This window comes from Odontesthes bonariensis, chromosome 6 (genome assembly GCF_027942865.1).
Source record: "Odontesthes bonariensis isolate fOdoBon6 chromosome 6, fOdoBon6.hap1, whole genome shotgun sequence".
In the NCBI taxonomy this organism is placed as follows: domain Eukaryota; kingdom Metazoa; phylum Chordata; class Actinopteri; order Atheriniformes; family Atherinopsidae; genus Odontesthes; species Odontesthes bonariensis.
In genome coordinates, this window is record NC_134511.1 from 10,769,462 (window position 1) to 10,795,207 (window position 25,746).

Below are 25,746 nucleotides of genomic sequence, written 5' to 3' on the forward strand. Positions count from 1 at the left end.
GGCTGTATTATCAATGCTCCCGTTATATGGATATAGGCGGATCTCGAGTGATCTAAATTGCATGGACGCCGACTTTTACCAAACTGTTATCGGTGAGTAGATGAACGTATTTTATGCCAGAAATAAGGTTCCAGGTTTTAAAAACAAACTTCCCCTTTAATTTTGTGGCTGCCTTTTGTTTACGTCCTCTTCTCCAATCAGCGTATGATTTCCGCGCAGGCGTACTGGGGTTTTAAAAAATTCAAACCGTCCAATCAGAGAAGAGCCACCCCGTCCCCCGGCAATTTCAAAACCGGATATGTGAGCTCTGTTGTTATGAAGCTAGTTTAACGTGTTGTATTATTTACTGTTGGTGATACACCGCGACAAGAGTGTTTTTGTAAAAAATCTAGATAAAGCTGGAAGAAGAAATTGGATTCTAATAGAAATGGATGATGAACCCGCACCAGTACTTTCCAGAAAAGGTTAGCGAGCTTATTATTTTGCATAAAGTTGAGCTAAGTGTGTTAGCTGTTAGCTTCTACTTATCAGTTAGAAAACATAAACATAATATTCAACGAGTTCTTTATTATTTTTGGTTACATATGATACACTCATGGGACTGACTTAGTAATGCCTTGTTGATTACAAGAGGCTCGTTAAAGTATAGGCTCCAAAAATAAAATGTTAGATATAACTATAAACACAAGCGGAGGGTGTGCCCTAAACGGAGCCACGATCATAGTAACTGTGGTTACAACGTTACTTTGAGTATAAACCTGACAAGCCAGTGACGCTAAAGCCCGAAAACGACACAGAAATTGGCCATTTCTTTTTAGCACACTTAGGTTCTTAGTTGAATCATTTCAGGGGTTGCATGTTTTGTAAGTGTGGGTGTGTATTAATCACTTAATACACTGCTGTCGCACAGGGCAATGATTGACTCACATTGTGGTCAAGCCAAGATTTGAGCAGAAATAAGAGCTTTTCCCATTGTCAGATTTCTGGATCCAGATAATTTTGTGTATGAGGATTTATTGTCTCTATCAGTTTATGTAGTAGTAAAGAATCCTTTAAGATTGTGTTTTTTTTTTTTCAAAGAACAGCTAATATCTTTTAAAAAAGAATCATCATGATTTTTGTACTGGATACATTTTTAGTGAGCTATATTTCAATAAATGCCACTAAATAAATTGCCAAAAACAAGCCATTTCCTTTCACCGTTTTCTGGTTCAATATTTATTCATGGGGAGATTGTAGCTCAGGAGAAAGAGTGGTCATCTTTCAAATATAAGATCGCTAGTTGAGACCCAACTTCTGCTCCCATTGTTTTCCTCCTTTGTAAGTCGCCTGAGTGAAAAGTGTCTGCTAAATGCGTTTAATGCATGGTAAAAAAGCACAAGACAGTTTTCAACAAACGTTCATTGTAAGAAGTCTAAACTGAGAGGGCCAACACTGCGCTTATTCACACACTAGCAGAAATGCATAATTCATGCATCCAAGGATGTGGTCTAATGTGTAATGGAGTCAGATTTTGTGGTATTAATAGAACTTTGTGTTTGTCATGAATACTTTAAGGACTGATGTTGTCCATTATTACTGACAACATGCTGCTAGGGATACATGAAAGAAAACCATTGTACAAATTTGTCCTTTAAGTTTAACATAACATTTAACACAAGATGGTAGACTTCTCATTGAAATACAGAAAAGGTTGTTTACGTGCAATCTCAGGTTCAAGTTTAGTCATCAAACAAATTAAGTGCTAGATTAATTAGCTGTAAGGAATGGGACTGGAAATAATACATTTTGTTATTATTCTTATCCTCATCCATTAATACAAAAATGTCTGAACTGTGTAAATCTGTGTGTATTTTCTTTTCCTCGTGTGGAGACATCTCGGTGTATGTGCTATTAACCTGCAGCTAGATGGCAGCAAGTGTCTCTGGATTCGTCTCTTCTGTTCTTTAGACACTTAAAAAAGTCACCTTTTTAGATGGTTGGCAAATGAAAGGAAAAACCTAAACTGCTGGCATGGTGTGGCTCCATTTGTCCACATAAAAGGCGCATCCTTTTCCTGTGATGAAACTGATGGTAGTGATCTCCTCCAGGATGGTAGGGCTCCATTCATAGGGAACGATGAACCACTTTATGGTTTAACTAGAATAGAATTGTGGTAATAATCTGATGTGACCTTAACAGTCACCAAAGCTCTACGCTACTGAACAAATCACTGACAAAACATTAAATTAAGGAATATGTTTTTGGGGAAAGTGTTTCTTCCTTTCCAGTCGAGTTCCACAGATTGATGGGATCAGTGTCCTACCTGGTGGCCGAACACATTCCTGAGACACTTGGTGTTACTGTTTCCTTGAATTATTTTGTCAGCTGTCCGTACATCAGCCGAAGTACTTGTTCCAAGTCTTTTGATACTTTACGCATATACATGTATGCACACACATTTCTGAAGTTGGATGTTAAGCCCAAGTTATTATATTTCAGACATTAAGAATAAATCTGTATGTTGAAGCTGACACATGTTATATGGATTATCAGTCATATGAACATTGCTCATGTCCTGTTATCTTTTGTCACAGAGATGCGTAAACAGAAATTAATGGAATACTTGGCAGCAAAAGGAAGGCTGAAACCACCGAGTTCTAAGTAAGAATACATTTACATGAGATCAAATTGTGGTGGTCAATCAATTGTTTAATTTGTTAAGATAAAACTGAACTTTTACTTTATTCTACAGGACATACCTCCACGATAACTGCCAGGACACGAAACCTGAGACATCTGCATTGAAGGTAGGGTGTGAGTACATTAAGTTCTGCTAGACCACAAGAATGAGTGGAGAGAGAAAAAGGGGCTCACTTTTCTCACAAGCCTGTGTTTTTTTTATTTAAAAGAATGGTTTGATATTTCTGTTGGACCTTGTTTATTGTTGCAACTGCAAGACGTCACACTAATGTGTAATTGACCAGACTTTAGTCAGACACATTAATCAGTAATCAGGAAATGTGGTAACTGCTGACAGGCTTTTTCAAGAACATGTTTTTTGTTCTCACAGGTTCTTATGGGAAAAGAGAACAAAGGCCCAGCCGAGAGATTGAATTATAATGTTTCGAAAGGTCAAACTTTGACTTCTCAATCCAGTCAACCCTCACCCAGAAGAGAATTTGGTATCACTTACAAAACAAATATAAAAGGACGCACACTGACAGGACAGCAGAATTCTATTTGTCCATCTTCAAACCGTGTTCCGGCTCAACCAAAACCCAATCGAAACCTTGTGCTCCCTCGAACATACTCTGCTGTGTCTTCCAAATCCAATTTGACTGCAGGCAGCCATCTCAAAAAGCAGCCATGCACAGGAATTCAAAGCGCTAAACCCCCTTCAAATGCAGCTCGAACAGTTGTAGCAAAATCAAACTTAAAATCCAGCCTCAGCTCAAACAGTGCTGCATCATATCTAATGAAAACAACCAGCACCAGGCTGAGTATTGGTCCATTTGTCAAAACAAAAACAGGACTCATTCCTGCAGTGACCCAGCCAAGAAGCACAAAGTCAGATCGAACAGATCCCCCTGCCACAGCACGTCATACCACCACCACCACCACTACCACTGTTACTGCTGTTAATGCTAAGAAGGCGCAGTCCAGGAGTATGCCATCGACATCCATTTCCCACAGGGCTGTGCAAAGACCTGTGGATAAAATTCAAGTTCAAGCTCAAAACAAGTCCAAGTCTAACTCTAAACCACAATTAGGAAAACATACGCAGACAGGTTGTAGAAGTCAGTCATCAAATGGATTGACAGTAGCATCCACTTCCTTTAGGAGCAAAGCAGAACCTTCAAAATCAGCGGGAGTGCCGACTAAGAAATCAACTTGTCAGCCCGCAGTCAGTTACACAAAGGCAAGATCTGGAGCTGAAGGAAAGAAAAATGTGCAACCTTGCAAAGTTGCTCCCCAAACATCCTCAGCTGCAGCGAGCAGGTGTAGTTCCAGAGCTGTCAGTGGGAGTAGGCAGGCTGCTGTGACTGAGCTGGGAGGGAAAACCAAGATGAGTAAACAGACGCATAACAAGAGAGAGAATATTTTAGCAAATGTCCCTCCATCAAAAGCACAAACAAAACCAACAGTCGCTCCAATAATGTCGCGGACAGTGCCGCAACCTTCCAGGACCCTCAGCCGCACGGGCTGGGCCGCAGACGCCAAAACACCAAAGGTCACGGTTAAGCTTGTTCCGCAGACAGAAGGAAAGAAAGTGACTGCAGCCCAGGAAGAAAGACAGTAAGTATCACCGAAAACTGCACAACATGAAATTATTAAAATAGCTGCGTTCTGTTTCTATTCCAGTTTGTTTTCTGGGCCGTCCAAAAAGTCCAAACAAAAAAAAACACATGATCTGTTATTTGGTTATTCAGGAGAAAACTACAGGAATGGCGGGAAGCAAAGGGAATCTCCTACAAGCGTCCTCCAATGCCGGTGAAGCCTCCCGTCAGGTGCACAGTGTCCATACCTCAACCTTTCTGGGCATCCATGAAGGTCGAAGATGATGCCCACTCCCTCATCTGTGCCGTGGACAGATCCCTCGCTGACTGCATCAAATTGCTTGCAGAGGTATAGAGTGTGGCTTTAAAATTAAGATTTAATTATCCTACTTTTTATAGCATGTTACTGGAATATACGTGGGTACTATTTAATGGAGTCTGTGTAATCAAATCAACTGACCTTATCGAAAGGTGAAAATGTTCTAACATTCAGGGTCAATAAGTGGCGGTCATATAAATCTTGTCCAGTAACTTGGACAGGGGGGGGTTTCATCGTTTTGCACCAGTTTGTTCTGAAGTTGTCAATGATTACAGTGATTAACTGCAGTCATGAATTCAACCTCTCGACTGAAACCTTCTTATTGATCGAGGCTTCGCCGGTCACAGCACATCTCTGTTGAGAATCTTTGTGTTTAATTTTCTTTCATAGTTTTTGCTTCTATTTTGAAGCGAGCTTGTATGAAGTGCTGTCGAACAGTCGGTGCCTTCCTGCGGATAACGCATTATCTGCATCTAAAACAACTCGTCAGTGTTTTAAACAAATGCTGTATTATGGACTTTTACACCGGATAAATTCGGCGTCTGATGGCGCGTGCTCTTCGGTGCGATATCTTCTCTTCCAAAGAGCGCCCATGTCGCTACGTGTCCTCGTATGCACGGTGGCTGCACAGTGCATCAGTTCTATGAGTGTAATTCCAAAATGCCAACTATTCGATGATAAAAATGAATGAACAACCCAGTGTTAATAAAATTCTCCCAATGAGGCTCAGAGTCGCTGGAATCAGTTAACAAAAAGGTTTAATCTTGGAGCAAGAAGACAAGTCTGCGCAACATTTCACAAAGCTGACACAGAGTTCGATGAGTCCTAAAATGATACTTCTGCTGATTTCTACTACAAAGTCATTAGCCACACCAGGTCATGAGACCTTCCTGTCATTCCCTCTATCACCATCTTTGTTAGAGGAGTAAAGTGTAGTTAATATCATAACGTCATGTAAGACTTCTTTGGTCAGTAGATCAAGGTTCATAGAGCTTGAAAGTCCCGCCCCCTTTTTTGCTTTTTTTTCCTACTTCCGTCGTCCCCATGGGACCTCATGCCTGGATCTATTGACATGGGCAGGATGATGTCTTCTGTTCCCTGTCATTATATGCCTTTTTACAGTACATGCATGATGTTCTGGGGTTAAATATGGATGAGTTCATGAAAAAAAACATTGGCGATTTGTCGTAGGAGTGCCTGGTTAAACGTTGTAAAAAAAAGTTATGGTAAAAAGACTACATTGCTTGGCATATGCTACGTCACTGATCATATTTCCCACCATGGACGAAGCCAGACATATCACCACCAGCATAGCAGAAGCTTTCCACGTGCCCCGACTGGTAGTGGTTCTTTCCTCGGCTCACAAGTTTTCGTTCGCCCTCGAAAAACTGAGTGAAACTGGCCAACGACAGCGCCATGATTGCTCTTCTTATTCCACTCCTCCGCGCGCCCAAACATGATGACGTTTATTTTCCGTGCCAAACGCTACATGCTGTAGTTTGAGAAATGCTCAGAAAAATAACTTAACAATGAAGCACTTATGCCCGCTAAACTGTTACGCTACTGGTATGAAAAAATATTAAAAAATGTCCTACACAACATATGTGAAATGCAAGACTCAATTCCATCAAGCGCAATAGTTTTATTCCGTCATGGCTCCGTCATTGACTTGAATGTCAAATTATTACACTTCCGTGGTCCCGAGGGGAGGAAGTTGAATGACGTCAAGGAGGCGGGACTTTCAAGCTCTATACAGAGGATAGAACTAGCAAAGATAGGCCTTCTTCAGCTTCCAGGGTTAAACCAACAAGATAGGAGGAGGCCTCCCCGCAGCATACAGTACTTCTTTTCTTATGGTATAACCTTATGATATTTTTCTAACACCTGGAAAAACATGTGCCAGCTCCTAAATTTTTGCCCAGCAGTAGCAGTAAGCTACCCAATGAGTCTGACACAACTGATGGACTCTGCAGCAGGACACCTTGGACAGCTACTGTGTGCCCTGACGCAGAGCCGCACAGACGTTCACATATACGCTGATTTTACAGAAGAGCAAAAAGGACAGAAACATCCACACCTGGATTTAACAAAGCAAATGATCCAGGGTTCATTCTTATGTGCCCACGAAACAATGACAGGGATATTCTAAGAAGACCCTGCCCGGATTTATCCGAATCAAATTGGGATTGAGCGATTCAGGGGCCGTGACACATTTTCACACACTGGCCATCAGAGAGCCCAGACCGTAACCCCACTGAGAATCTTTGGGACCTGCTGGAGAAGACTTTGTACAAAGTTTTGACAATCCCATCATCAGTCCAAGATCCTGGTGGAAAATGAATGCAACTCTGGGCAAAAATGAGTCCGGTCAAGACAAGTACAGTTAGAAAAATTGTCAAATACAACCTCTCAAATGAATGATATGGATCAGTGTGGTGGGTAAATTTGTCAGAATGGTTGGCCACATAAAAAAGAACTTCGGTTACTTACTTTCAGTGTGTGTTTCACACCCACAGGGCTGCCCTCCAGGGCAGGTGAAGGACGTTCTCTCGCGGCTGCCTGCAGTCTCTCAGAAGTTTGCCAAATACTGGATCTGTCGAGCCCGCCTGATGCAACAAGAGGGTAACCTGGACGTCCTGCCCATGTTTGAGGAGGCTGTTCGTGTTGTGTTGGAGGTAAAACATCCACGACTTGGAGAGTTGTGTGCAGTTCCTAACCTGTAACAAAAAAATAGGCATTTTTACATCCCGTTGGCTCACACCAGTTCATAGTTTGCAAAACCCACCCCATAATTAATTTTTCAGAGGAAATGCTCCAGCCAGGATTTTTGGGGCCTCGTTTAACATTGTGCAGTAGATTTAGTACTAGATATATAATATTTTGAGCATTAATACAGCAACAAACAGCCATCTATTATGGGAAGATATAGTGACGACATGATGTTCTTACCAGTCCAGCTCGTCCATGTCAATAGTGATCTGAACTGCTGTGGTCTGTGCTGCTCGCAGGCTCAACGCTAATCTTTGTTATGAAGTATGTAGACTGAAGCGGTCTAAACCCAGCTCACATTCCCTATTAGTGGGTGAACAATCTAACGCTTGGTGAATTCTGCTTCACAATGATAGGAAGAGCCGACAACGAAGGATCAAAAAGCGACGTCACTATGAACGCTTTGCCGCCACAAGCCAGTTGTCCACACAGGCTGCATTTTGTTAAATACGATGCTTGTTGGTGGGTACAATTTATTTAAAAAAAAAAAGAAGAAAAAAAAAGGATTTGTAGTCAGAACGAGCAGAGAAAAGTTAGCTTTCTTTGGTTCTTCTGGCTCAGACACTGTGGGGAAAAATGAATAGATGCTGCAGCAAATAACACAGATAAAACCACAAAGTAAAGTTTGGACCGTGTTATTGTTTATTTATATCTGATTACCAACGATGTTACTTTGATTGCTCTGAACAGCAGATCAGAAGCCCCATTAATCCCCCGGTGCTGTGTGCGCCTGCTCTTTAACTTGACTGCAGCACTTGTTCTGTTGCTTTGAAAGTTATATATATATATATATATATATATATATATATATATTTTTCATTTTCCCTGAAAAAGCCCAAATATAACTCGATTGGTGCCCAGTTGCTGTCAGGTTAGCAATTGAAAGCAATGCATGTGTGAAAAAGTTTTTGCGTCACGGTTAGATGTTGCACTTTTGATATATTGTTTACTGTCACCACATGGTAGTTTCACTTTGAAGTTCAGCCTTGAATTCCTGTATAATTACCCCTCAGAAAGATTTTGCTGTAGCCGTGCGAGTAATCATGTAAGCGTCTGCAGTCACTGCCAAAAGGGAGATGCAGTCTGATGACTTTTTTACTCACCAGATTAATACATTACAAACAGGTTCCTCCCTGCATTTCACAAGACCTTTGTTAAATGGTAACAGACTTAACTCAATATGTTTTACGGGTATCACAATGTTTATCTCCAGGCGGTGGTTTAGGCATTGTTCCTTTGATTCTGCGAATGTTTCTTAGATTGTAAAAAGCTGCTGATGTTATTGATGTGGCTGTTAAAGATCAGGCCTGGGGCGGTCGGTTGCATAATGGGTTAAGCAGGCGCCCCATGTACAGAGGCTACAGTCCTCGCTGCAGCTGGCCCTGTTTCGAGTCCTGCACCGGACGGCCCTTTGCTGCATGTCTTCCCCGTCTCTCTGCCCCCTGGTTCCTGTCTCTCTCCAACTGTCCTATCATTAAAGGCATATAAAGCCCCAAAAAATATATTAAAAAAAAAAAAAAAAAGATCAGGCCTGAGTCCAATATTACCCTGAGATTTCTGACTTGATTATTAGGTTTTAGAGAGAGAGTCTCAAGGTGGCTGATAACACTTTCTCTTTTTTCTGTGGGCCACAGACATTGAGCCTCATGCAAGAACATTTTTGTATTTTTATGCTAAATTTCTCTCACTTTTTTCGTACGGTCTCATGCAAAACATCCTACGTCAGATTCAACAAACGCTCTTAACTTTGGAAAAGTGTGTAATCGACCTGCGTAAATGATGAATCACACCTGTGCGTATTTAAGTGCACGAGGATAGTAAATAGGCAAACTCCACGCCCAAAATAATACCATATAACTACGCTCCCTCTCTCCTGTGCCAGGAAGTGTTGAGTGTTGAGTCATGAGAATGGCATCAAGGCGCATAAAGAACAACTTTAGGGGCTCTGAGACTGAAGTTCTGCTTTCAGAGATCCAAAAAGGAAAATCTGTCTTTTTTAGCAGAGTCAGCAGTGGAATTACGGGACCTGCTAAACCGAAGAAATGGGAAGCAATTAGGAGTGCTGTTAATTTAATGTCACAGAAATATAGAAGAAATGGTTTGATATGAAAATGGCTTTTAAAAAAAAAAAAACGTCTCGCCATGGCCAGGTGCTCGACTGCAACTAAAGCCATGCAATCAGTTGTTCTCATCATGATGGCACTTTGATGGGGCGGTTAATGAGGGGGGTCTTCTGGCACCACAACTTCTGGGCTGGTTCAGGTAGTAGGAGACCCTCGTTCATGGCAATATTATGCAAAATGTGCAAAACCAGATTAATCTGGCATGCTTTATAGAGCAGTTTGCGCCCTGTTGTTTTTGCAACACACCCACCTGGCCTTCAGCTCAGTGCGCTCCACAAAGGCACGGGTGCTTTGATGCGTATATGTGTCTAATGCTCCGATTATGTTTGGCAGTCCAGCCAAGGCATTAAAGTCCCTCTTAATTTGTACTTCTTCGACAGCGGTTTATTAGCCTGGCTGACGCGTCCACATCTCGATGAGATGGTGGTCTGGGAACTAGGTGTGCATTTTCTGGTATTTGAGGCGTGGTTTACGAATGCCTAGAGCCGTTTATTGGGCGCTACGGAATGTCTATCAAATGGCGTCTGGTTCTTCCCATGCTGGTTTGCGCGCGATTCATAGCCAATTGTATCACTTATACCAGATGACGTATGTAGAGCGACAGAAATTCGACGAGGAAGAAGGCAATGAAATCTTTCAACACCAAACGTTGCTCTTTTTTAAAAGTAAACTTGCGTTCTAAGCTACTTAAAACACTTTCTAAGGCTGCATCGAACGGTAACGTTGTGTCCGCTGCCATGTTGGATTAACACTCTACAAGCGTAGGTGTCGCGCATAGATGTCGTCATCGTCTTGCTGCCCCCCCCCCAGTTCTGTGATTGGTTCCCTAACTCAGGCAAAAATAAGGGCGGTGGTTTCCAGGCTGCCTTTGCAGTGAGAATGAAATCGCGTGCAAAGCAGCATGGGAATTCCCAGGCTAGCGGTTTATGGGAATCTGATGTACCATGGGTGATAAACTGATGACAGTTTTGATGACCAAGGGGAGCGCACAACTCATAGAGGACTGGGACACCCCCGATCTGTCTCCAATCTCCCGGTTCCATTGGCCAAAAATCCAAAGGTGGTGAGGACTTGGACATGGGGTGGAATTGGGTTTGATCCGAGTGTTTCTGTCTGGAGTTGTGGCTCTAGCAAGCTGCATATTTGCAGCAGCACAGTCCTTGGCAATCTTAATCGAGATGTGCCATTCGTCTGTCACCGCAAGGATATCTGCACGGTCTCGGAACAACACATGCTCTCTTCCAAGATCCTAAGGCATCCAAAAGTAGCAAGCCAGCTGCTGGTTACACTTCCCATTAACCTTGTTATATACAGAGTCAAATGAACCTTCAATTAGTGCATAAAGGCTGATTCTTACTCGGCGCAACCTCGCTCTTACTAGCTGGTCGCAAATGGCGCAAACGGTCACGTGACCCAAAATTCCGCCACGCCCCCCTTCGCAAGCTAGAAAATCCTCGCGCGGCGCAAGGGCGCGCACAGAACTTTTTTTCTGACTTCGCGCGCGCTCAACCGGAAACAGCTGACCAAGAAAAAGAAAAAATGAAAACTGCAGAGACCGCGGTGACCGAGAGGATGCGCCTCTACAAACATCTGTACGACACGTCTATGAAGTTACACTGGGACAACGTTTGACAAAGTTCGTCTTGTTGCAAAGGACGAACATTCCACCTTCTCTTCTGTTTTTGCCGCAGCCGCTTAGCTCTGAGATACATATACAGTTCTACACCCAGAGTAAATTCATTCCGCATCAGATGTGCCAGCCTCTGCTGACGTGACACCACAGGTGGCATTGTGTATGCTTTCTTCATATGCTTTTCAGCTTGTTTCCTCAACAGTGACGCCCGCTGGTCTGGAGAGAACTGCAAATGTGACGCATTCTCGGCGCAAACTGCGCTTATGAGCTGAAGGAACTGTGAAGGGGCTGGCGCTTTCGATGACGTCATTAATGGTTCTCGAGCCAGAACAGTTGCGCGTTTGCGCCGAGTAAGAATCAGGCTTTAGTTAAGTCAAACAGAATAATGTCAGCATCATTATGGGGTGTAATGTATATAATTATTTATGATATCTTCAAAGTAATTAAATATACAATCCATTAGTCAAGCAAACTTGATTGGAATAACAGCGAACTATTTTACGAAACTCCTACGACAGCTCTGGATCACTCGTAAATTCTGTTTGTACCTGAAAGAAAACGTAAAATGCAAAAAAATTGGTGAATGCGCAAGTTCTCTTAAATCACTCGTACGCACGACTTAAGAACAAATCTGTTCGTACGAATGGCTGTTGCATGAGGCCCAATGATTTCATTTTGTCTGAGTTTAGCTGGAGAAAATTGTTTTGCGTCCACACACTGATCTGTTCGATGCAGTGACACAATGTATCTACAGGCCCGTGTTCTCCTGCCATCAGTAAACTTAAATTAGAGTTTAAGTAACACTCAACCCTCATTTGTGTTCTGTTACATTTCTTGTGCTTATTTGATTTCAGCCAGTGGATGAGCTGCGAACGGTGGTGTTTGACATCCTGAAGAAAAAGGACGAGATCCAAGGTAGCTGCCCCTCTGTGCCCATTGGTGTAATAATAGCATTAAGATTAGAAGTAGTCAGGACTATAAGATGGCGATTAAACAGATCTTTAGTAGTTTTGAACATGGTTTAATTCTGTTGCACATCTTTAAATCCCACACTGTGTGCAGTCTTTCAAATCAAAAAGACAGTCAAACATACAAATTAATATCAGAGAATTGACCAAAACGTAGTCAAGAATTTAGCAAGTAATGATAAGGTAATTTGTGTCTGCTGGCAACTGGTTTCACCTTTGTCGTTTTCCTCAAATTTATGTTTGCAATCAGTGACTTTTCTGTTTATTACAACTGTTTTTTATAGACTTTCTTTATTGGAAGCAATTTCCCAGGTAGCAACGTAGAAGTATAGCGTAACAGAGAAGCCTTCCATTCTATAATTTTTCCCCAGTTTTTTATCCCTCCCACAATCCCACCCCACTCAACGGAGAACAGTTCTAAGAATTTAATATCAACATATAAACAGTACAAGACACATACAACAAACACATGAATATGGAAAATGACAAAGTAAATTAGTAAATTTAAATAAAAATGTTAAAAAAAAAACAACAATGAAAAAAGAAAATATATAAATATAAATAAATAAATAAATATGTGGGGGGCTCAGTCGTCGCAGTCAGGCAGAGATGTCAAAGATTCAATATAATTTAAGAGAGGTCTCCCAAGTCTTTGCAAAAGGACCTAAGGAACCATTGAGGGAAAATCTGAGCTTTTCAAGTTTAATGGACCGTAGCACCCATCTGCTGTGAGATGGAGATTGAGGGTGTTTCCAATTAAGAAGTACGAGTCGCCTGGCCAGTTTGGCCAAGAACAGTAACTTATGCAACTAAGTTGCATAACTTTAGATGCAAGAGGCTGCAGGGGGAACCAGATGTGGCCAAGAGGGGATCAGGAGAAATAGTAAGCTGTAAGTGTTGTAAAAAGTTGTAAAAGTTTTAAAGATTTCAGACCAAAATGTGGCAAGCCTGGGACAAAACCAAAACATATGGGAATGGTCGACTGGGAATTGTTTGCACCTATTACAGGAATCAGTTATATTGTAGTAAATCCAAGATTAGTGTAATGAACTTTGTGTCCAACTTTACATTGTAGAAGGCCGTGCCTCGCACAGATTGAAGAGGAGTGAACCAGCCGTAAAACTTGTTGCCAATAATGATCAGGCAGTGTGGTTCCAAGCTCTTGCTCCCAAGAATCCTTGGGACCGGATGCTGGTGTGTCCATAGCAGAATTAATAAGGCTGTAAATGCTAGAAACTAGCTGCTTTTGTTTAGGATCAAGAGCCAATAATGTGTCAAGGACTTTAGCTGATTAGGACAACACCTGAGGATTAGAGGAGGACCTGTCCAGGGAGGGGTTTTAAATCAAATTGAAGTCGACACCAATAATTAAGTCGTGGTCATCAATTTTAGGAAGGGAGGAAAAAAAAGCTTGTAATTAATTCATCATCATGCCATGTAGGTGTATAAACACAGGCCATTACCACAGGCGTGCCACACAAATGACCCAAAATGATTACAAATCGACCATTAGGGTCTTCAAATGAGCTTGTCGACTCAAACGGTTCACTCTTATGTATGAGGATGGCTGCCCCCCTTGCCCTTACTGGAAATTTAGAGAGAAATATGTTCCCTATCCAAGGTCGCTTGTTACGATTAACCCCTGAGGAGCAGAGGTGAGTTTCCTGTAAAAAGAAAATATCAGTTCCCTGAGTTGCTCTAAATGAGTCATTACCTCGTTACGTTTAATGAGATGGTTGGCGCCCTTCAGATTCCTAGAGATAAAGCGAATATTCTTACCCTGAGTCGTCATATAGAAACAAGAAACAAGCTCTCCGAGGCCTGACGTGACTCCTAAGCCAAAGAAGAAGGGGAGGTAAACAATACAAAAACACAAGATAAAAACAGACATACAAAAATAACTCCCGCCCCCTCCCCCCTGTTTATTACAACTGTGCGTAACCTAGACTACACTGCCAATTTCTGACAACGCTACACAATTTATTGGCTAGATCAGGGGTTCTCAACCTTTTGCAAGCGGGGCCCCCCTAAGATGGTTCATTGCAGTAGGGGCCCCCCCTCCTCCCGACACCACCCCTCCCCCTTCACGGCCCCACCCCCACGACACGTTACGTTACGTTACGTCACAGGCTCAAAATACTACCCCCTGGTAAATTTGAAATGAAACTAGTCAAACAATAGTCCAACTTCTTGCATTTTGGAGGAGGGAATTTTCATGATTTATTTATTTATTTTTTTTTTTTTTTCCCGATTTTATTTTATTTTTTTTCGATTTTTTTTTCGATTTTTTTTATTTTTATTTATTATTTATTTTTCTCATCCTGTAGTCTACTCGCGCCCCCCCGGTAGAGTGTCCGGTGGGCGGGCCCCACCAGTTGAGAACCACTGGGCTAGATAGTTAATTAAAAGAAAGCCTGATGCATATTTTCGATTAAGCGATATTTTACAATTAATCTCACAACTTTGAGAATAATTGTTCTAGTCATTTTCTGCTGAGAAATCTAAGTTTAATCTTATCTAAGTAAGTTTTATTAATACATTTCCCTTTTCCTTTTTTTTCCCCAGCATCTGGAGATAATGAGAAAGACGAAGGCCATATTCCAACAGCTGAAAATACTCCAAACTGTGGCAACAACTCAATGATGACCCCAAAACCTATCAGAGCTCTAATCAATGGGGAGAAAAGAGGCTCATCTGTGGTCAAGTACAAAATCACATCAACTCCTGGGTTTGTTTGAGTCTTTATAATTAATTTGGTTTCCACTTTGTGATAAGCATGCGTAATAACTAAAAGCTGCTCTGCTAAAGCCATGCCCAGATGTTTTCTGCTTCGTTGGATCGATGTGTTGCGCACATTACTCAATATGTTTTGTCAAATGTTTGATCTTCAAAGTCGTAGTTCATTCCTACAAAGTGACTCACCTGCAGAGACATCACTCACTACGTTATTCACCAGAAAATCCTGTTTTTTCTTTTGTCTTTAACGTCATAAAAAGTCGTCAAAGATGTTGTTTGTGTCGTGTTTGTTTGTCTGAGAGAAGATATAAAAGTGTAGCTCAGAACTTATTAAATGGTTCAAGGTTCAAGTTACACGGCGCTGTGACCTCTCTCTGCCAGGCAGTCTTTTCAGAAAAAGGCTCCCACTCTTTGCAAAATAAACTTTCATATTGCTGTACAAATATGATGTGAATATCATATCATATTGGGGAGAATCTGTGTTTTGGACTTGGCTTTCCCCGATTGGTCCTTGGTCCGATAATGCATGTTTCCTTCAACTCTGTATAAGCACAATGCACAAATGTGCACACTGAAAACTAATATTAGGCTACATTTACACTGCAAGTCTTGGTGCCCAGATCTGATTTTTTTTGCCTAAATCCGATTTTTTTTTTTTTAACGTGTGGTTACACGTACTTTAATAATGTGACTCATATCTGATTAACGCGATTACACTTGCATATCACCTGAAACATCGCGCATGCCTACTTAAGTGTTTACCAAACTCTACTGCTGAGGCAAATGGACGACGTACATAGGTGTGATGCTAGTGTTGCGGTACATGAGAAGTTCGCCCAACATTGGCAGGATTTTAAGGCAGAGAAGGAGGAAAAGGGCCATTATTGCATCCTGTGCACACGCTGCAATTATTGCCTCCCCAGCTGTTCAGAGGAGTGTCTGGGTGCGAGACCGATCCCAGATCCTCGCATATTTAATGACGTGTGGAACGCATTGTGTAAGAATATCCGATCTGCCTGTTTACACGGCGGTCGCATTGTCACATATCCGACTTGTATCTGATAAATTTCCACATATGAAGGAGGCCTGTATCCGATCTCAAAATATCCGAATGCATGCGTCCTTGTCCTATTTACATGGTCAAAAAACATATCCGATCTGTGACACATGAGAGCAAAAAAATCGGAATTGGGTAACATTTAACTGACAGTGTAAATGTAGCCTTAGACTCTCATAATTTGTTTTATAACTCTTCAAGGTTTTACAACCCCTCTCAAGTTCCAAATTCCTGTCTCTTGCACTCTTATTGACTACAGCACAACTCTCACGCCTCATATTTGAGCCATTTGTGAGGCTCAGGCACATCCACGGATGAGTAGCTTCTGCTTCTGCATAGTAGTTTTAAAAGTTAACAGATGTGTACTAGACCTGTTCAAAAAAAGTTTTTTTTTGAACAGGTCTACTGTGTACTGTAGCAGTAGAGCTGGATAAATAATTATTTCTTGTCTGTTTGAAGTCGATCCAACATGCTTCTGCAGCGAAAGACGACTTGCACAGAACTGAAATATAAAGTAATTGTCAGTCGTTTGATAAAATCGAGTGTTTTTAAAAAAACAGAGCATATACTGATCTAGATTGAAATGAATTGTATGTGATTTTCTTTCACTTGTCCTCCAGCGGGCATCCTGCCCAGCAGAGAGAAGCAGTAAGGGTCAATGGGCAAGAGGTCCGCTTCTTCACCCCGGTCCGGCGGTCGGTGCGAATTGAGAGAGCCTCGCTCCGATACCCGGCGTCCCTGCAGGACCACGATGTCTGCGTGACCTCATACAATAACCTGATCTCTGAGGAGGACAATGACAGAGGTGAAGAGGAAAAGGAAACGTGTGAGACCAGCCCGTCGGTTGACAACACGCCACTGTACGTTTACAGAGAGAACGAGGCACTAAAAGACAAGGTGTTTGTCCAGCTCATCTGTGACGACAGTGCTTAACCTTATCGGCTCAGTTCATCACCACAGCTTTGCTTTTAACTAAGAGATGTTTTCATTTTTAACAGGAAAAAAGGTGTACGTTCTTTTTTTATATTATCAGATCTCACGTTTCCCTGAAACAAAGGTGAGTTTTAATCTTTTAAAGGTAGAATTTGCTATTTTAGGCAATACGTTGTTAAGTGTTTTTCAATCGGGAGGCTATTAGTTGTATTCTTTATTTCACTGTTATTTGTTCAAACAATCCTAATGAAAAGTACATATTTGGGGAAAGAAAAACAACTTTTAATGTGATTTTTATGAATCCTTATCTAACTCACGGACAATAAAACTGTGTTTGGCACCTGTGCCTGTTTTTCTTTTTCATAGAAATGATAACGGCTGTCACACCCAATTGGAATTTTCAAACTGCTAAAATGGAAAATAAAAAAAAAGGCAAGGCAAGTTTATTTGTACGGCACAATTCAACTACAAGGCGATTCAAAGTGCTTTACAGATACATTAAAACAGTAGAAATAAAAAGCATGATTTAAATTTTAAACAAAAAAGAAAGAAATAAGAACAATAGATAAAATCAGATAAAAATCAGGAGTTAAAATGTGATTAAGTTTTGAAACTCAAGCTTCAGATTTGGAGCATTATTCAAATGCAGCTGAAAACAGGTGTGTCTTCAACCTAGTGTTTCAGCTGATCTGAGGCTTTCTGGGAGTTTGTTCCAGACATGTGGAGCGCCGATTTATTTTTTTTGCCTCGACAGAAACTGAGTTGTGCCTGAAAGTTCAGCAAAAGGGTTTCACTTCTGCCACGGATCAGTGAAGGATGTTAATCCAAAAAAGGTTCAAACAAGGTGTTGTATTCGGTTCCTTCACCAATGGGAAGAGTAAAGACCAGTTGAGTCAGAGGCTGCCATGACTGAACAGTGATGGGTTGTTTGATCGGAAATATGCTGTCTGGAAAAACTAGTTGAACATGTAATTTAATTGTCATGCTATTAATAAGACCCAACGGTTGCCATTAAACATGTTGTGATGGGACAGTCATGATGCCCCCAGTGAAGAAGCAGTATTTGTGTAGCTGGTTGCTAAGGTGATGCCCTCCTGCTTTAGACAGTGTGGGGAGAGGCAGCACACGTAACTGCTGCTTGACAAGAGGTTACTACGCGTACCAAGAAACCTCCACTCGAACACACAGTCGCTGCACGAAAACTTGAAGTTGTAATGAAAGAAATCTTGAGCCATGAGCGGCAGAAGGGTCTGCTGAAGACACTGATGTATGTTTTTATGAAAGTACCATCTCGAACATATATATATATATATATATAGATATATATACACATATTTATAGTTTTATTACAGGCTAAATAGATCCTTGCTTTCAGATTTGAAGAAAAGACATCCGTCCTCGTTTATATTGATTCTCTGTGGGAGCTTGGGTGGGTGCACTCTGCGCCTTGAGGCAATTTGAAAGAAAACCGAAAGGCTGAGTGCAAAGATGGTCACATTGGGTGAAAGAAGACAAAAACGCTGACGTTTCGGACGTACATGAGATAGTGTGAACGTGTAAGAATTTGGTTTGACTTTTTTTTTTTTTAAACTTTCGTGACCCATTTAAACTCTGAATGATGTCTTTCTGATAAAGTACGCCTGAGGTGGGCCTCCATTGTGGGCTTGTATTTGCCCATTGACCCTTACTGGTTGAAACAAAATCAAATACAATTCATTTTAATCTATATAAGTATATTCTCTGTTTTTAATCACTAGATTTTATGTGCAAAGTAGTTCGTTTAGCCACGCTGCGCATGTCAATGCTGTTGTTTTTTTGCCAACATTTTCACTTCCGTGTGCAACGAGTTACACGAACAAACTGGTAACTCGGGCCTCCCTACCCCCTCTACTGCACTTCCCTCTATTCCTGCACTCTATATCTACACTCTCACCTCTGATTAGTGACTTCCTTCTATGTAGCTTATTGTTAGCTTTGACGTTAGCTCAAATGTTAATGTTATATCCTAATTTGTAATTTGTAAGTGTAAGTTGGATAAAAAGCGTCTGCTAAATGCATGAACATACACATTAATGCCTTCAGCATTGGCACCCATAATAATGGCAAGGGTTTCAGCCCATGTACGTTCTACTTTCATTTTTACTGCATTGATGCCACGTGAATTCATGATACTCCTTCTGAGTTGTGGTTTATAGAGCGTTGAACACCCTCAGTGTGGAGGTCTCTGGGTGAGCAAGCATATGTGAAATGCTATGAAAATAAAGCTAACCTGAAAGCCTGCAGGAACACAACAATTGTAGGTCGAGCTGAATTTCTCTCGATTTTTCTCTTTTTTTTATCTACTCCTTACAGTGTGGGATGTCTCTTAGATATGGACCTATTTCTTCCTTTGGAAAATATTTATGTTGGCCCTGTTTGGTCAGATAAGAGCAGCATCAGGAAAGTGCTCTCCCTGAAGATTTTCTGAAGCCGGATTTCCTATCATTTTAGAGTTTGGGTCCAAATGCTAAACACAAAAAAGCAAAATTGCAGACAAGTATAGTTATGTCTGAAAACATTAAGTTTGTAAAACACCCTGTTGTAATTTGAAGGTTTTGTGTCACAACAAAATGAAAATTAACAACGGATTAACAGTCTCATTACCAAGGCTTAAAATGATGCAAATATGACCTCAAATGTACAACAACACATGACATCATACACTGTTTTCATCAAACAGAAAACAATGCCACAACGCAGAGGCGGTATGTGAACAAAGGTCCACCCTAACTGCTCCCATAAGTATGGTTAAGATAAGTAACTGTCAGATGCAAGGAGGAAAGACGTCAACTATTATCTTAGAGAAACAATTGTTGCTGTCCATCACTCTGGGAAGGGTGACTTCCCACTATTTACAAATTATTTAGAGTCCATCATTCAACAGTGAGAAAGATTATTCACTCGAAGAAAACATTCAATACAGCTGACATGCTGATATCACAGCAAGTTCACCCCAAGGTTACTTGAGTTAAAGTCTTAAAGTATCCGAAACGTCTTGTACTTAAAGCTGTCGTCGGCAACTTTATTTTAGTCATATTAGCTTGAACTGTCATGGGATTCTGGAAGTAGAATATTAAATAGGCTGTTTAGGAAAAATAACGAATTCTGTAGCTCCCTCTGAAGCCTGTAATCATGCTTGCAAAAACCGAGCGCTCCCGGCTGTTTTTAACCAATCAAGTGAGGGTGGAGGAATCCTACCTGTCAATCACAGCTTGTGCACACGCTGCTGAGCGTGAGTCTGCCCGCAGCTTGTGTGCGCTCACACTGGTGTGAACTCACGTGCACAACCTCGTCCACAGAGGGGGAGGGGTTTGGGGGGCGAGAGTTCGAATTTTCCGACTTTAGACTCGGAATTTTGAAAACCTGCCGACTGCAGCTTTAAGTAGGAGAATTACTGTAAAAATAGATGTACATAAGTAATGTAATGAAAAGTATAAGTAAAAAGTAAACAAGGCAAATGCAGTTTGAATGACATTTTTTATATTTTGGTAAACTTTGAAGGTCAAATACACTTAAAATCTACACACAACCAAGTGCAGGCAAAATTTAGAAAATACAAACTTTGTGAACCTTTAAGTTTTTCTTCTTCGAGTAAGGTCAGTGCTGAAAATGAGGCGTACATTACACCAATAAGAAAAAAATTAAACAAAAGAGGCTGCTACTTGTTATTGCCATCATTATAAACAAAATTTAAAGAAAAAAAATAGGAGAAAACTGAAGCTTATCTGGCATCTGAAGAGGGAGTCCAGTTTGAAACCCCTTTTGTAAACCTTTCTAAAAAATAAATAAAATAACTCAGAACAGAAAATGCGGCCAACATCACCAAGAAAAAAAGCTGTTACGATTACTGTACTTCACCAGCTATTGACCCTTCCCAGTCACGTGACTTTCGTAAAGCAACCGCCATTTTGGACGTATAGAAGACAACGATTTGCGAGTAACGATAGTAACAGTAACGATACAGACAGACTGAAAATTGAATAAAAGAAGAAAGAACAAGATGCAGAAAAAAACTCCACTATCCAGCGAGGTCGGGCATTTAGTGGGCCAGCAGAGGGAGAGGTATTTGGAGAAGCTGAAAATTGGAGGTTTAGAAAACGACGTGTACTTGCTTCCACCAGGGCTGTTTACAGACGTCCGATAGCATGCCACCGCCTCGTCTTTACCCGACTTCGGCCCCCACGACCTTTATATTTATGTTGTAAAAAACCCATCGCCATACACGGGAAAGGATCTAAAGGCATACAAGAGTTTGGATGCCTACAAATATTTTGTGTCGGGCTATGTGACCTGCCTTTTACCAGTGGATTGTCCCTGGAGCCGGTGGGCGCCATCTTTTTACAGCTAAGGTTTGTTTACATTTTTCATTTAACGTTGTTCACCAGGATAAAGGACATGTAAACCCGTTGACACGGTGTTATAATCTTGCTATTACGAGAATTGCAATGACCAAGTCGTAGTGCTTTACTAAAGGCGCTGTGTTATGTTTTATCTAGTAGAAAGGCAACCCTGAAATGGCACGGGGGAACACTAGTGTGCCGTGAGAGATCATCTGGTGTACCGTGGAAAATCCCTCTCAGGCTTTATCTTTATTTTGCATGTATATGTATATGTTATATATCTTTATTCGACACTTACCTCCAACAAAGTGGTCACTACACAACCGCTGGTATACTGAAGGTTACCAGTCTTTCCTATTGAGAATGAGGAGTCACGTGACTCCGGTCGGCCGGTCGGCCATGTTGGCAGAAGAATCTATTGGTTGCCAGGGGCAACGCCATTAACTTAACGGATATCTTCCCGCATTTGTCATTTCGGCAGGGCAGAGACGAATACAAAAGAAAGAAAGAAAGCAAAGCAATGCAGAGAGATAAGGCGAAAGAAAAGGGACCTTGCAGGGACAAGCTTATTACAAGCGCAAAGCAGCGGTATTTGGAGAAACTGTCCAGCATCCGAAATATTGATCCTTACGAGCTCCCTGCAGCAGAATGGCACAGAGACCTGGACCAGTTACCTCCGTGCACATATATGGACATAGTCAATTATCTTGTCTTTGGTGTAAGTTACTACACTATGCAGGAGTTTAAAAGTCACAAATCTTTGGAATCGTACGAGACTTTCTGCTGTGGCTGGGTGCAGGACTTGGCCATCTACAAGCCTCCAGGTGGCTCTGGTGATGATAACAGCGTTGTACTGGCAAAGGTAAGGTTCTTGTCATGCATTTTAGTGTGTTGTAATTACATTGCATTTAGACACTTCTTGACCAAGATGACAACGTAATTAACTGCGACTTGTTTTGTAAACACTAGATTAACGAGATGTTCAATGTACACAAACGTTTCCAATGTTTTGATGTATGCTAAAGCTTATGTTTAGGTATTTAGTTGTTATTTGATTTTAGCCCAACGACACATACTGTAGCAGGTTATTGTGTTGGGTGTTGGGGGCTGCAAAGTGAACAAACCAGTTCTGGGTTGGCTAGGGTACTTATGTGTGAATGCAAGGTGTACATGTCCTGGTTAGATTACCGCCATTATCAATGTGTCTAAAGTGTAGACTGTAACTTGAAATAAATGCTTTTTACTGTTTAGTTTATTTAACTTTATTTATTTTACAGGTCCTGCATTCACGGAGACTCTGTGAGCCTCCACTTACCAGTCCAGTGGTATCACTTCAGTTGTGTGGGGCTTGTGGACAGACCCTCCGCTGACACGCCATGGTTTTGCTCTTCTTGTGCTGAATAGTGTTTTTTTGTTCTTTTGCACTAGTAACAGTATTTTATTATTGCTTGTTGTCAATGTTTACATGCTGGACATTTTTATACTTTTTATTCTGAATGCACACATGTTCTTTTGCACTGTTAACTTTTCCTAGAGGTATATTGCATTCTGCACCTTGCGCCCTTATTCTTTTTTCCTGTTCTGTTAATAAACATTGTTAAGCCATATCAAGTTGTTTCAAGCATTTATTTCAAACAAATTAAAAAGTAATGAACAAGGCACTCAAACATTTATTTCAAACAAATTAAAAAGTAATGAACAATGAAGAATGAACTCAAACAACACTTTTGCACATGTTCGTTAAGGCACAGCAAACAGTGACAATCTTATCTAAAGGCATTAGGTTTTCACCCTCACATTTGAGCACAGCTACAGTTGAATGTAAAAATCTGAATTTGTCCAGTCAGCGTGGTTCTCCAACATCTCATATGATGGCTTACCTACAACAGAATAAATAGTTTATGGAAAAATTCTATGCAATCAATGGCAAACCCATCACAGAACACATGCAAAATAAAGATACAGACTGAGAGGGTAACGCTGCTCATGGTATGACAAAAGGGCTGAAGGGGTACACATTAACACATTAGCCACATTAGGGGGTAGTTAACATTAATTTTCGAAGAGGCAACAGTTTGCAAATTGAGCATTTTCGAAGAGGCAACAGTTCGCTAGTTAGCTAGCTAGGCAGCAACGTCAGGTGCACTTCAGGGTTTGCAGCAACATAAAGTAACTTTGTAGCTTTAAGAGACAACAACATAAAGAGATTTTTAGATAACGTACCCGAGTGAAAATGTAGAGAACACACTCTCATCAACGGAGGGGTGCGATCGAAAGTAAGGTCCAGCCAGCCAGGCAACCCGGCGTCTCCTCGTCAGGTCAGACGCCTGCTCTCCCTGATACTGCATCCATTTAGGAAACCGAAAAAAAATGTATTTTGTTGTTCCTATGTTTCCCAAACATATTATGTGAGGTACTGGAACAGTTCTTCACACAGCAGTGATTTCCAGGTATGTTCTTGCAATTCCGCTCTGTTTAAACTTACTGATTTAAAAACACACGCGTACAATGTAAACGAACGGAGAGAATGGCGTTTTCTCGCTAGCATTCTGCCAACATGGCGGATAGGGGCGGGGCTCTGTACTATGACGACAACTCCTCATTCTCAATTGATCGCCGCGACTCATCTTCTCCGTCGCTCAAGATCAGTGGGGATCCGGTAAAAAGACAAATCTTTCCTCGTCTGCTGACTGTTGGTACACCCAGGCGCGCAACAATATGCCGGCATGATGTAAACCTTACTGATCTAATCGATATTTTCCTTTGAATGTTCCTCGCTCCTCCGTTGTTGGCTGTGGTAGACTACTTGTTTTCACGTCCAAAATGGCTGACGCTTTTGTTGTGACGTCACGTGGGATGGGTCAATAGGAGGTGCACACACAACAACCGGTCATTATACAAAAGAAAAAAAGAATTGGGAGGGAACTGCAGCTTATCTGGCATCTGAAGAGGAAGACCTTTTTTGTAAAACTACCTTAAAACCTAAAAAAGGGGAGTTTCTGTAAGATAGAATTTCCACGTCTTTGGGCAGGCATAACATGCATGGGGTCAAAACACTGTTGTGTTTTTTTCTCTCTCTCTCTTTTTTGTAACGAGTAACTAAACCGAACAATGAAAATGTATTGGAGTAAAAGTATGCAATTAAGTTCGGAAATATAGTGAAGTAAAAGTAAAAGTTTGTCAAAACATTTTAAACTCGAAGAAAGTACAAAGTATTCCAAAATATACTCAGGGCTCTCAAGTCTCACGCAATGAGCGTGAGACACACGCATTTCAACAAGTTCACACGCTCACACGCCACACATGCCATTTCTCACGCTGAGAAATGATCAACTTCGTCGCACAGAAATTCTAATGGCCGATACTATAAACGAGTCAATGGCAGGTGCGCTCGTACAGCTCAGAACTATAGCTCTGGTACAGCTGTTTTGATTTAGCAACCCATCGGCCAATCACAAAATAGAATTTCTCAGCCAATCAGAAAACAGAATTTCTTGTTGCCGGGTGAGGTCTGAAATAGCTTTCAGCTGCAAGCACGCGTGCAGAAGTTGTAGACGAGCTGGAGGTGGAAGAGAACCGTCAGGATCATCAGCAGGTCATATCTTCATTTATTTGAATCTTTTATTAGTTACTATAGTTTTCCTACTCCTTGTAAAAGACCAATACCTGCTGATTAAAGTGTTCGTTGGAGTAGTAGGCCTAAATATTCAGCACACACCCTTGACATGAGCAACTTAATGAAAAATGAAAAATATGTAGGAGTGTAATTAGGCTTCCGTGGTTCATTTTTTTCAAAGGTGACTGGTATGAGCAGGCTCCCAATAAGGCTATCTACAATTGCCAAACTGGTATTAGTTCTGCCGCACTGAAATGCTGATGCAGAGAGGGTTTTTTCCATGGTGGGGCTCAATAAAACCAAGACCAGGAACACGTTGGCTCTGAATGGAACTCTGTCATCCATCATGACTGTGAAAATGGCTGACATTGAGCCACAGTGCTTTAAATGGGAGCCCCCAATATCAGTCATCAAGCATCAAAATCTGCCACAAACACTTACAACAACACTTTGCATAAGACTTTGCATACCTAAAACAATTTATTTTTAAAATATAGCAGAATTTAGTGTAAAAGTGAAGATTTGTGATTTTGATATTAATAAAACAATTTCTTTGTTCTTTAAGTAGCTAGTTTATGGCGATGGGATACTGCAAGGGACCAGCCCCCCCCCCCCCCCCCACACACACACACAAAAAAAACTAAAGAAACCTCCGCACCCTGCCCTGCCCGAATCTCACTCCAAGCAAACTTGAAAACTTGAGAGCCCTGATATACTTAAGTACAGTAGTGAAGTATTTTTACTTCGTTACTATACAACACTGTCAGAAACTACAAAAAATACCCAAGAGCTACATCTCAGACTCAGCAGGCCTCAGCATACATCTAAAAATTAGAAAAAGACTGAACAATTATGACTTGTTTGGAAGGGTTGCAGGAGGAAGCCTCTTCTCTCTAAAAAGAACATGGCAGCACAGCTTAGGTTTGTAAAGTTACATCTGAACAAGCCGAAAGA

At 41.2% G+C, this 25,746-nt stretch overlaps 1 protein-coding gene across 1 annotated transcript; it reads left to right on the plus strand.

The window, feature by feature from the left end:
• Positions 1-306: 306 nt before the first annotated feature.
• ckap2l (cytoskeleton associated protein 2-like) lies at positions 307-17,137 on the plus strand. Its single transcript, XM_075468929.1, has 9 exons — positions 307-464; positions 2,577-2,643; positions 2,735-2,789; positions 3,053-4,278; positions 4,413-4,608; positions 7,095-7,253; positions 11,958-12,018; positions 14,637-14,799; positions 16,485-17,137. The coding sequence occupies exons 1-9, from the start codon at positions 428-430 to the stop codon at positions 16,795-16,797; spliced, it is 2,277 nt and encodes a 758-aa protein (XP_075325044.1). The 5' UTR covers positions 307-427; the 3' UTR covers positions 16,798-17,137.
• Positions 17,138-25,746: the final 8,609 nt, after the last annotated feature.

What these genes read in the sequence shown, in the direction of transcription:
- ckap2l (XM_075468929.1), top strand. Translation starts at nt 428, where the DNA reads ATGGATGATGAACCCGCACCAGTACTTTCCAGAAAAG. An exon ending in ACCAGTACTTTCCAGAAAAG is followed by an intron (nt 465 to 2,576) that starts GTTAGCGAGCTT and finishes CTTTTGTCACAG; the next exon opens with AGATGCGTAAACAGAAATTA. An exon ending in GAAAAAGGACGAGATCCAAG is followed by an intron (nt 12,019 to 14,636) that starts GTAGCTGCCCCT and finishes TTTTTTCCCCAG; the next exon opens with CATCTGGAGATAATGAGAAA.